The following is a 12,707-nucleotide window of genomic DNA, read 5'->3' on the forward strand; positions in this document are numbered from 1 at the left end:
AGTTATTCGGGTCTTAAACACCAGCCTGCCTCTCTTGGAGTAAGAGGAGAGCCACGCTGTAAAACTTTCTCCTAATTACACATTAGGAGGTTTATGAGGGGAGAAGCAGCTGAGAGTTGAGGACCGGCTGAACACGGGTAGTGTTCCTCCTACAGAGGACAAAATTAAACGGCGGATGTATTTGTCCGAGGCGAAGGGCTGGATTACCATACGAACTAGCAAAAGGACAGGAATGGGAAGTGAAGGCTGACAAACTGTCAGCCTTGGCATGTCATTTGCGAGCAGAAGCGAACCAAAGGCCCCATGGCAGATGCCAGCAATGCAGCTGCACCCTTCACTTTGAATTTACTGACTTCTGCTGGTTTGTGTCCATGTTTGACACTGCACTCCCTCATTTGTTTAAAAATAAATAGAAAAGGAAGAAAACATAAAAACATTACTCAAGACACCAGAAAGGAAACTAAAGTGAGATCTGCCCTCAGGGTGTGGGAAGCAAAAACCAGCATTTATGGGAAGGACAATCCCCACTCCAAGTAGATGGGTTCTTCCCCAAAACATCTCCTGCCTTCGTGGAACTGATCAGCTGGAGGAGCAAAAGAAAACACTTCCCTTACTTGTCTGTGTCCTAAGCTCACGATTTGTGGCTGATCTGAGGTTTAACAGGCCTGTTCATGCCAGAGTGCTAGAAATATTATTATTATTGGAAACACGTTAAGATGCAATTCTCTCCTACTGGGCTTAAGTCATCCCTGCTCGGGAAAAGCAAACAAAGTCCAAAATGCACGATGGGGAGAGGAAGCAGAAGAGGAGATCTCTGTCGGCCTGTCCTGGGTTGGAAGGTGCTCTGGAGGCAACACAAGCCCTGAAGCAGATTGACCCAACGCCCACCCGGCTGCCCTGCAGCTGAAGATGACTGCAGCAGGCCAACGCACGCATGAAGGTCTCACAGCAGTTCTCCTGGCAGCGCAGATCCCTAGGGCACAAGCACCTCCTTTGTAGATAGGGGATAACTGGGAAGGCGAGTCCGTGTGAGGCTGCTCAGTACTTCACAGGCCACATGCCTGCGTCAAAGGGCTGTGCAGAGAGAGGAGCCTTGGATGTGGCATGGGGTTGGAAAAGGAGGGGTGAAACCGGCATCTCCACTCCTTCCGGCAGCACTGGGAACCTTCACATCGTTGTGCCATTTCTGTCTTTTCCTCTGCACGTAAAAACTGAGGACACAATCTGATACCCATTCTTTAGCCAGCCTAGTTGATGTCTAGGGAGTGCTTATGATGGCAGTGACAGAGGCTGCTTAATTGCATTTCTTGTAATGCACAAGGAGCTAAACTGGAATCCATTTCTCTGGGAACGGAGAAGTTGAAGAAAAAGAAAAACGCTTCTGTTTCTGTAATGTCTTTCTCTAGCACAGATCACTCTGGAAAAAATATTGGTTCGCCTGCTTCATCCCTGTGTCTGAGTATATTCAAAATGCAGAGGAGGTAGTCAGCCTGGTCACCTTCCATAAATCCGGGAGAGAAACGGGAAGATCAAATGAACAATCTCAGCTGCCCGCTGCCACCATTGCTAAACCCAGCAGGACAGCCGGAGCCCTGGGAGACACAGCAGGACACCAAAAAATTCAAAGGGAAGTGACAAAAGGGGTAGGGTTTGCTGTTTCTGACAGAAAGCCACCCTCCTACGCTGATGGAAGAGTCTTGGCAGGGAGCTACAGCAGGGAAAATGAGATGATACAGCATTTAACGTTTGAGGTAATGAGGCCTATAATAGATGACACTTGAGGTGAAACACTAAGGTAGTGGTATTGCATTTAAATACTGGCAACAAGCTAAAGCTTTTCATCTGTCTGTTCAATGCCCCTTTTTTGATCTCAGAAGGATGAATATCTTTACCTTCCTTGATTTTATGTGAAGGGCACAAGTCAACTCCTCTTCTCTTGGACAACAACTCCTTAAAAACAAAGGTTGCTCCAATCCATGCTCTGCTACCCATATAAATCAACATGCAGAAGCAAATTCTTAGAATGATATTAAACCAGAAGCTGCTCTGAATGACCAGCCCTGACAGGAGGAATTAGTTCCCTGCTTTTGTTAAGCTCGTAATTCAGATTTCAGACTCCTCCATGCAGAGATGAGGAAGAAAAGCGGCACAGAAAGGAAGCTGACGCTTGGGTGAAAAAGCAAACGTTCCAATTAGTCTGTCTCCTCTCCTGGATCACATTTCACGCTTCCTACAGCTGCAACCAGAACGAAGGTTGAGAATCCAGCATACAAATGCCTAGTTCATTTGCTACAGCAGCATGAATAGGATTAAAATAATCTGAAGAGGAATTAAATGCCTCAACAGTCAGGTTGCAAGAGCAGGAGAATAAGACCTCTTCTGTGTGTTTCCAGGAGCAGTGGAGTGGGGCCAGCAGAAGTGACCCAGGGTTAATGCAGCTCAGACCTGCCTTGGAGGGACTATTGTCTTCCTACTCAAAACGAGTGGGCCACAAATCCTACATCCCTAGCCATGAACTGTAAAATGTTCATTGACATCCAACGGTGAGACAAGCCCAGGAACGTCAGATGAGTTTGCAATGTCACCACTCACACAAGTTGGATTTCCAGCTTGCAGACGATCTGTACATGGGCTGCAGATTTCCCTCTCAAATACTCTTACTCAAAAACCCCTGTTTGGGGAAATGTAAGCTGGTGAACTTCAATGAACGTGCTATCTAAACAATGCTGTTCAAATAAGACAGAGTGTTTTCTACCTATGAAGAAATAAGGGCGAAAATCAATGAGCTGATGTAAGTGAAACGGAAGCAGAGCGGTATCATGCCTCTAATTAAAAAAAATCTTGATCGCTCTGGGAAACTCCAGTGCTTTGAGAAGGTACACATTTTCCTTGACTTTGTTTTGAAAACAATTGTCAAGTTAAATGACAGAAATAGTGAAGAAATTTTAGGGCAGTACCTCACTACAGAGAAAATTCTATCAGATGCAGGTATGGAAATCTGCATCTTCGGTGACGACCACAGAAACGCAGGCAATAATTTTATTACTGGTCTGGTTAAATGTAATTAAAATAATGGGTTTTAAATGCAACCTTATATTCAAGACACATACAAGAAACAGGATCCTTTATATAATCAAACAGATAAGCATTCATTTAATCAATATATAATCAAGCAAGGTGCAAGCACCTAGAAGTAAAAAAAGAAAGAACAAGCAGCCAACATGGATATGTCAAGTGTAAATCATGTCTAATTTCCTTCTGTGACAGGGTAGCAGACCTTGTCAATAGAGGAGAAAGAGCAGACATCATCTATCCTGACTTCAGCAAAGCTTTTGACATCGTGACATTCAAACACGGCCTATGTGAAACAGGTATCTGGTAGATGCATCACCGGCTGGAAAACTGTACCCGGTAAATGGTTATCAACATTCACTGTCAGAGTGGAGGGAAATTATCAAGTGAGATTACACAGGGGTACAGCAGCATTCACTGTTTTTTCTTAATGACTTGGTTACCACAAAGTGCGCGCTTACTGAATTTGCAAAGGCTACCAAGGTGGGAGAGGCTGTGAACAGCCTGGAGCATATGCCTATTTTTAAAATGACCTTGTCCAGCTGGGGAAATAGTCTGGAAAACAGAGAGCAGCTTCAGTAAGACGCAAATCCCAGAAGCAAAGGAGCTCTGGGAAAGCACCAAGAAAAACTGTGGTGATGAGGGGATTCCTCTCCCCACAGTGCCCTCCCTGCAGAACAAATGGAAAAAGCGATGTGTACGTGGTACTAAAGTCCTAGCCCTGTTATTAACCATAAAACAGTAATTAGCTGCTGTGTTCTGCTGCAGAAGAGGACAGATTCCTATCTGTGGTCCTCAAAATACAGTTTGCAAGTACTTATTAGTCCTTGTGCATGAAAGATGCTGTAAGCATTTAAGTGAGTTTTAATTATTAACTATATTAGCTCATCAGTTGGATGATTTACCAGTGATGTAGCACAGTGAAAGCCAGAGTACTTAGGGTAATTTTCTGTAACTGTTCCTAAACAGGAGAAAATCTGCTAAACCACATAATAAACAAGCAACAGTTTAATACTGGCTGGCGATAGCATTCTCTCGCAAAGTCCCATTACCTTACTGGAATGACAGACAGCCTCTCCCCTGCGGGATGGCTTTCAGGGTGGACAGAAGGAAGGGAACTCATGACATGAAGCTCTCTGTGTTTCCCATGGCTTACCTGAAGGTCGTGCCTCTATAATGTAGCCAGTTGTGGGTTTTTCTCCTGAATCTCCCTCAGTCCATTGTAGCGTCAGCCCAGAAGCAGATTTTGTCACCAGAATTTCCTGAGGGGAACCAGGCGACCCTGAAGGATGAAACGAGAATAGCAAATGGTGGTGGTATCACAGACAGACTGCAGCATTCATTTCTTCTACTGATATAGGGGAGAAAAAATATCTAGAAGTATTGACCAGCATATACACAACATAAACCAGCTCAGTGGGTTATTGACTTAAATATTTCATAGTTCTAGTACCAGCAGTTACATATCAATGGCTGGGTTTTACAGGTACCTGTGTTAAGGAGGAAAAAGAAAAAACACTCTCATTTTAAACATTAGCATATCTGCAGCGCTTGCACATTGCCACTGCTATTTCTGTCTTCAGAGGTGAAACCAGCCTCAGGGGGAGGTTCATGGGGACAGCTGCCTGCCCGTTCACTTGGGAGGATGCCCCGGCCACGTTAGGATTCCTGCTTTATCCTGTCTGTGGTGGGGCATGAGAGCGGGACTGTGGATCCACAGCACTGCTGCCCCAGATAATGGCTACGGAGGGCAGCGTGATAAAATGAAAGTTTGCCGGCACCCAGAAGGGTGGAACTGCCACACGTGGCTCTGCTTGAGGGAACAAATATTTTCCTGAGCTGGAAAAGAAGCAAAATTCAGAACCATTGCACTGATGTTTTGTGATTTACTGGACAGGCTGGTATCATTGGAGGGCAATTGCTTTGTTAGATTATCTGTTTATCAAAAGCACTGATCAAATAAGAAACCAAACTCTTTTGGTACAGACATTGAACCAAACAGGGAACGCTGACGTTCAGCCTGTTGCTCCTCTTGACATATCAGGAAATTCGTAGATCTCTCCCAGGGCATAAGCCAAAGTGTCAGGAGAGAGTAATTGTAAGTTCTTTCTGGTTTTACATCCAGGACCCTCTGCTGGTTTCAGCAGAGTTATTCCAGTTCTGACTCCATGGCAGAGCTATAGTCAGAACTATGCACCATGCTGTCAGGTTGCAGTTTGAAATCCCTGGCCAGGCCATTTGTGTTACAATTTATTCAACATTGTTCTGCTTGTTCACATCAGACTTCTAGATTTCAGGAAAAAAGGAAACACGTTTTTCACAGGCAGTTGTGAAACCCACTGAATCATGTCCTGAGCTCCTGTCTCAGCTTCTCCTTGGCTTGGAAATTCCTGTGAAGCCCTGAGTGCATTATTCCCCGCTGTTGGACCATGTTTGTATAACTGATCTGGCTTGCGACATGGTTTTATGGTTCCACTTACCTTCTGCTGGCCCAGCTGTGACGTTGGCTTGCAGTTCAGGTCCATAGGTGATGGTTCGGGCTTGCACTCTGAATAAATAGGTCATGCCCTTGGTGAGATCTCGGACCTTTAACCAGCGTTGCCAGTTGCCTTTAATGTCCACAGTCACCACCTTACTCACCCCTGGAACAGCCATGCAGATAAAAAAAAAAAGAGAAGGTTGCAATGCAAAAAAAGAAATCAAGTGGAGCTTATTACGTCTAGATGGTAAGTAAAATTATCTAACAGTTTGCTAAGAAAGTATTTCTTACAATTAGCAGGAGTTTAAGTAGTGATAATAGCCAATTTTCAGCACTGATAAGTATAATTAGAGTTTAAGCTTGATAAGTGGGTACTGACAAGAAAAAAAACCTTACAACACAACTGGGAAATTACCAAGAGACTACACGCAACTCCCCTAATTACTCTGGGAAGAAAGGAGGAGGTAAATGAAGAGGACTGCATGTTGTAGCCTGATTCCTAAGCAAGCGTTTCTCCACTGCTGCTTTGCCAAGTAACCTGCGACATTGCCTGGAGCAAGAAACAAGGGCCAGGTTCTTTCCTTTCATCTCCTCCTGTCATTTCCACCATCACCAAGTGAATGTGGAATGAAGGACATATCTCTCACAGGTAACTTCTGGTAAGAATGCCACTGCAGTAGGGGATGCAATCAAAGCACTATTAGCTTGGGCAAGGCTGAAGTCACAACTTGGGTTTCACTCTTCTCACTCTAATAATTTTTCTTACATGGATGAATTAAAATCAGTGCTGTTTCTTTCATCAAAGTTCAAGCTAGTTTCACGTTTGGGTTCTCAATGCTGCATAAAGGGCACAGTGGCAATGAGTGCACTGAAAACAAAAAATCCAGTTTTCACTGAAATTTTGTAGAAGTCAATGGAAAGAATTTTATTTTATAAAATGTTTTACAGAACAGAAAGTTCAAATTTACAGAGTCCTTCTGGTTCTATAGATGTACATAACACATTTCAAACCAAGATGATAGGAAGTGGGAGAAGATTTTTCCCACTAGAGAAGGCTGCTTGCTAGTTTATCTTTCCAGAAAAATGCAGAAGGAAGATGTTTTTCAATCCAGATGCTTATTTTATGCAAATCAAGATGATGCTTTCAGTTTTTATCTGTTAAATAAAGAATAATGTCCATACAATTTCTGTTCAAAGTTTTCTCCCAGATACAATTTATAACACAGGGAACCTTTCCGTGGTTAACGAGGAAGCAGTAAAAGTGCTCCCTCCTTCCCTAGGTGTATTATTTCATTTCTCCGAGACAAATCAGGAAGCATTTGTCATTTTGAAGCTATGTTCCAAAAAAAAGGAACTGTTAAAAAAGGCTCCAGGGCAATTTTGTTGTCTATGATTGTGTAAAACATAACACTGCAAAGCTTAAACAATAAAAGGTCAAACAGGGAGAAGACTGTGCTAAAGAACAGATCGTCGTTAGAAAGTTTTGCAAAATGTGCAGGTTTTAAGCGGTGGCTTGTGGGTGGGAACGCAGGAGGTGTCACAACGGCGAGGATGCTCAGCCGAAAATCACGAATGGGTGTAAAGTCAAAAGCTGCAGGGGGTCTGGTCCACCCAAGTTGTCGCACTGTAGTACTGGCAGGGAGGAACGTGGGGCCTGGGGCTGGAAGGACCCTCTGGGATCGTGGGGTCTGGCAGCTGCCGGCCTCGGGAGCCTCGCTGCCTGCGTTCAGCACCGTTACACGCTCCATCTTCAAGTGAGTTTGGCTTTACCTTGCTCTCTAAACAAAGGAGCATGGCTTTTCTGTCAGAGGAAAATGATGACATCGAGGGAGGGATTACTTACCGTGGTGGGGGAATAAATATGTTTGCTGAAAGAAAAATGTTGGCACAAGAGCAAATGGGAAGAAATGGGAAAATAAATTCAGGCAAAAATTTAGAATCTGAGCAAAAGCCCTCTATAACCTCCCTGCTCACATCAGCAATCTTCTACAGGGGAAGGAGAGACAAACTGGAGTTAGAGATACCACGGGCAGAGGTGGGGAAGAAAAGAAACGAAAACAAAGATTCTGAGGATGTTAAGTCAAATGCATGCAGAGAAAACATGATCTGTCACTTCCATATTTTCAGGGGAAAAAAATGTATTCTTAAACCTTGTGTAGGAATGAATAAAAGGCAGGAAATGCCCAAAGAGCCCGAACATCCTGCATACCCTGCCTACATTTCTTGGTCAGAATTAGAAATGCTTTCTGCATTAGCTCTTTGTGCTCAGACCTGCCAGCCATAAAGGCTGACAGTGCTTTTATTCTCATGTTTTCATTCCTGAATATAACTTTCTCAGTGCATGAGACATGGATATTCAGACAATACAGATCTTTATTCCTTACAGAAAAAGCAAATACGAGTGATTGATATCCTTATTTCTTTGGAAAAGAGTTTAAAATGGATTGGCAATGGCTGAAATTACTCTCCCTGCTGTCACGCTGCCAAAGCTGGACATCCTATTGAACTATTGGCGATCTACCAGGAACATAAAAATATTAATAAGACCATCCCCAAACTTTCTAATCTTCTCTAATTCACCTTTGGAATGAATTTACATTTGTTTTCAGAGAAATTGCCAAATCCTTCTCTGTTGCTGTTCTGGCAAATTAATGAAACATTTGTGGCCACCGCATTGTTATGGTCTAGCTTAAATCTAGTGCTGGGTTAAAAACGCTGCTTGAAAACTCCGAGTAAACAGACACGACTAAATCTCTATCACAGTTATTCTCCCCTGTCAAAAGCAGCAGTGGTACCAGTGACGACTAGCACATTTGATGCCCGGGCGATCTTTGCGATAACAGAAGTGACACATGATGTGATAAGCAACACAAATGTGTCTGACGACTATTCTGGGATGGAGCCTACTCAGCAATTTCAAAGCGCAACACAGGGAGACAATCAGGCACTCTCAGGCTGAGTTTTCTCTTTGCCTGTACCGGGTAATGATGGCAGTAAAATAACTTTTCAAATCACACAGAATATAGTTTGTGCAAGAAAATGAGAGAGGACAGACAAAAGCTATATTCCACAATATTATAGCTTACTGAACAGTTTTGGCAAAAGCGGAATTGTTTTACTTACCCTCTGCCACCTGGCTTCTCTTGGAAAATGGCAGAGAGCAAGTAGGAAATTGGGCAGAGATAAAAGATGCTACAGTGCTTTTCTGTCATTTCTCCGTGAATATGTATGATTGGAGGTCTTTCTTACCCTGGACGGGAGCCAAAGGCTCATAAACTACTCGATAACCCTGCAGGACTCCATTTGCTGCTGTCGGCTCGCCCCAAGACACATTGAGTGTAGTGCAAGTGATTTCGGAGAAAGCCAAGAAGCTGGGAGCACTGGGTGCTGAAAGGATTACAAACAGATTAAATTGGAGTAGGAGTAGTCAATTGGATATACATATATATTATAAAACATTGGATTATTTGCCCAGTCTAAATCTAAACGAAACAAGCTGAGAACGGGATTTGTCAATTGTATCCAAATGTCCTGTAATCAATCAGAAACCCAGCCTGTCCTAAGAAAAGCAGCCTCTGAGCTGCAAAGCTGAACCTCAAAAGCAAGCAAGGAGATAGGGATGCAGGAGGAAAAGACCCTCAGAAGGGCACTACGCTAGCATACAGCCCGAGTGCACACCTCCTCTTCACAGCCCCCAATGAGGGCATTGCCTCCCCCCTGTGCTGCAGTGCTCCCACCACGGTCATGTCCAGCACAGACACATCCCAGTCTGACTGGTGGCTTAAAAAAAAAAAAAAAAAAAAAAAGAGTAATTATAAAAAACACAATCATTCTCTTGCAGGACTGTTTGGGGGATTTGCAAGCACTGGAGACAAGTTCCTTCAAATTTTCAGGAGTGATAGCAGAGGCCAGAAACCTTGTGAAGGGATCATTTCTCTTGCCAGTTCGTTCTCGTTTTTGCCCTATCGCTCTCTTTCCCACATGGTCCATTTATTTGGTCCCTTTTTTCCCTTCAGGACCATTACGATGTAATGACCCATCCAAAAGCTAAATCTAACCACCAGTGCCCTCCTGCATCCACCCATTTCCCTCAGCCCTTGCCCAGTTACACGCTGATTATCACCAGGTCTGTGCTTTGAGACAAGACAACGATTCCGTACCAGCCTGGTGCGTCCTGCCCTGCGAGGGGCTGCTCCTGGGGCCGTCCCCGGCTGCATTGAAGGCGGAGATGCAGACCATGTACCGCGTGTGGCTGGTCAGGTTTTTGAGCCGGACGGTTGTCTCCGGGAGGAAAAGGACCTTCACTTTCTCTGTGTCATTTTGGATGTCGCTCTCCCAGTAATAAATCTGTTGAGACAGTGAGATGTTTTAGTGTATCCTACATCTAGAAAATACCTGGGCGTTGCAGCTATAAAAGATCAGGAAGATGGTGCAGTCTTGCTCTAGACTCCTCTGTTAAATGGGATACTAGCGCTTTCCACCACGTGCCCAATCTTTTCTCTTCCTTTGGCAAATTCCCCTGAGTCCAGCTGAGTAGTCTAGCTGAGTACATCACTCAAAAATAGAGCACAAGCTGAAGAATATGGCCTAACGACAGCAGATATGAGCTGCCAGACTTCAGTGATGAGAGGTCAGTTTTCAAATTCTCCCTGAAACGCTAGCTGCCTGTCAGCACTGGCATCCTGATACGACATTCCATAATTCACCTCCACATGCACACAAAGGTTTCACCGTTTGTGTTCACAGGACAGCCAAGCGAATGCCTTCCTGATGAGGGTAATAAAGACTTCCCCTAAAGTTCCTTGAGGTACTCTCCCCCATTCTTTCCTCACATAATTTTTACCCTGATGCCATAAAATTGGGCTTTGGAGAAGTCGTTTCCAAGAGGAAAAGTGGTGCCAGCCCTACTTATTGGACAGGCCTGGCAGCGAGAGTATTACAACAGGCCAAAGCAAGCCAGAAAGTTGAGAGAATGAGCCAAGGCAAGACTCCACCTTGTCTCTACGAGCCAAGCTGTTAGAGCCATCTATATATGTACAAAAGGAAAAGAACATGAATTGATATATAAGGATGCTTGCTACTGCCAAGAAGGGATGCCAGATTATTCACATTGGCTTGGCTTTGCTTATGGACCTAAATTCATGGAGAGGCAGAGCCAGACGCTGAACCCAAGCCAAGCTCCAGTGTTTGTAGACTTGCCCGTTTCCACTCTCTGAGGGTCCATTCTCATGCTGGAGAAGCTAAACATCATGCCTCTGCAACGTGCTCATCTCCTATGAACCAAATGCAATTAATGCTATGATTTAATTTTGTTATAGTTAAGGAAATGAAATAATTGTTCCGAAATCTGACCTGGCTCAGGCTTCTAGCTTGGAGAAAGTTCTGTTTTTCCTAATGGCTTGCAACATTTGATAGATAGAAAGCTCAGTTAATTTTCTAGAATACATGTCTTGCCCCTAGCCCTTGTGTGACTGTTGCTTTTTGGAGCAGATTTGTTGCCTGCATAAGGGGAGCTGCCTCCTTATCTGCATAGCCTGTTTCCCCACGCTCTCCTCCTCCACAAATAGCAACATACTTTTTTCCTTTTCTTCCCCCTCAGTCTCACTCTCTTTCTTTTGATTTTAGGACTTAGTGCCATTTCCGTACTGCCGTCTGAACGCTGTTTTAATTTGCCTTATGCAGTGAGGGCAACTGTAGTTTGTAGAGCTATTTCACAAGTAAAAGCAACGCCAAGCAAGATAAATGAAACCAGCAGAAACAGGAGGATTGCCTTGTAGCCTTGAATATTCCCATTTTGGCTGTCGGCAGGAGGGGGGTCCCAGGTGAGCTCCAGCTGGCTTGCAGAAAGGGAGTTTACTTGGATGTTCTGTGGGGCCAGCGCCGGTGCTAGAGAGAAAGGACAGAAGAATTAATAGTGACAAGCAGAACTAGTTCATATCCAGGTTGCAATTTTCCGTTTGCAGAAGGACCCAGGACAGACTCTGTTTACGCCACAAGTCAGCTCAGTCAGCCCTGGAGGTATCTGTATCGCAGGGAAGTCTCGGCACACGTGGACTGAGGAGCAGCCGAGCCTCCGGAGGTGGCTCTGTTCTGTGCCACACAGACTGGCTTAGATATTGAATCTGCTCCATCCTACCCGCAGCTTTGGAAGAGAAAGGAGAATTTTGTCTTCGTTCTACGGTAACGTTTGGGGCTTGCCTTCAGCGGTGACACCGCGCTCCTCACCGACCACTCTTGAAAGTAACTGGGAGCAAGGCACCCCCCTTGCCACCCTCAGCCCAGCTTCCCACTCAGCAGCAAGTCTTTATAGCAGCCTGCTCGCAAGGCTCCAAGAATTAAGGCCAAAATACTGTCTAAAGTTACCTCCAGAACCACGCAGACACTAATCAGTTCAACTAATATTTTATGTATGATAAAATGACTTTTAGTTTGCTACTTGTTCGCTCTGCTTTCATTATACCTTCGCATATACATGCTGGCCCTCTTTGGCTCCTGATGGCGTTTCTTGTTTGCATTGTGCTGTACTAGAAAACTAATCTTTGAGTGCACCTGGGTCACACTATCCTTCCCTTTGTCGGGATCCAACTTGGTGCAGGTGGATTTTCTTCCCCAGCGGCTAGCGAGGACGGTCTGTTTTCCCGACCTGCTGCCTCTGCCTCCGGCAGGTCTTAACAGACCGGCACATGTTCTGCTTACAGAAAAGGTGCCGAAGCGTGTCCTGCTCAAACTCCAGAAGTAGGAAGAGAAAGGCAGGGCAAAGGGTGTGCTTCTCCTTCCTCTGTGTTGACGGTGCCGTAGCCTTCACCCAGACCACCTGAGAAAGCTGTCTCTCTTCTCTCTGCCCCTTTACGGGCCATAAATAGAAGCCATAAAACATTCACTACTCGAGGTAGATAGCCCCAGTTATCTGTTCCTCCGGAGACTTCTTTCTTTAGAGAGAATGACCTTCATAAGTCACACTTTTCTACCAATACTCCCTCCCCCCCGAGTTATAAAATAAAATAGTAATTAACACCCACTCAGCCTGACACCAACTATTTATTTTGTTCTAACTGTGTGGTTTCCATATTATCACTGCCCACCCTGCCGTTAATGGAAATGTTAATAACCAGCGCCAGGTTGTTGTGACAGATGCTTGGGCTCATTATCAGAAATT

General features: G+C 44.6%; 1 protein-coding gene across 3 annotated transcripts in view; it reads right to left on the reverse strand.

Annotated features, from left to right (window-relative positions):
* SDK1 (sidekick cell adhesion molecule 1) overlaps positions 1 to 12,707 on the reverse strand; it is a 407,664-nt gene that overhangs the window by 16,343 nt on the left and 378,614 nt on the right. For all 3 annotated transcript variants that reach the window (XM_075767122.1, XM_075767124.1, XM_075767121.1), the window contains 5 exons: positions 11,322 to 11,437; positions 9,712 to 9,898; positions 8,801 to 8,938; positions 5,553 to 5,714; positions 4,229 to 4,354 (listed from right to left, as the gene is read on the reverse strand). In XM_075767122.1, coding sequence (XP_075623237.1) covers positions 4,229 to 4,354; positions 5,553 to 5,714; positions 8,801 to 8,938; positions 9,712 to 9,898; positions 11,322 to 11,437 — 729 coding nt within the window. The remainder of the gene's footprint in view (positions 1 to 4,228; positions 4,355 to 5,552; positions 5,715 to 8,800; positions 8,939 to 9,711; positions 9,899 to 11,321; positions 11,438 to 12,707) is intronic.

Source organism: Balearica regulorum, chromosome 15, assembly GCF_011004875.1.
Source record: "Balearica regulorum gibbericeps isolate bBalReg1 chromosome 15, bBalReg1.pri, whole genome shotgun sequence".
In the NCBI taxonomy this organism is placed as follows: Eukaryota; Metazoa; Chordata; class Aves; order Gruiformes; family Gruidae; genus Balearica; species Balearica regulorum.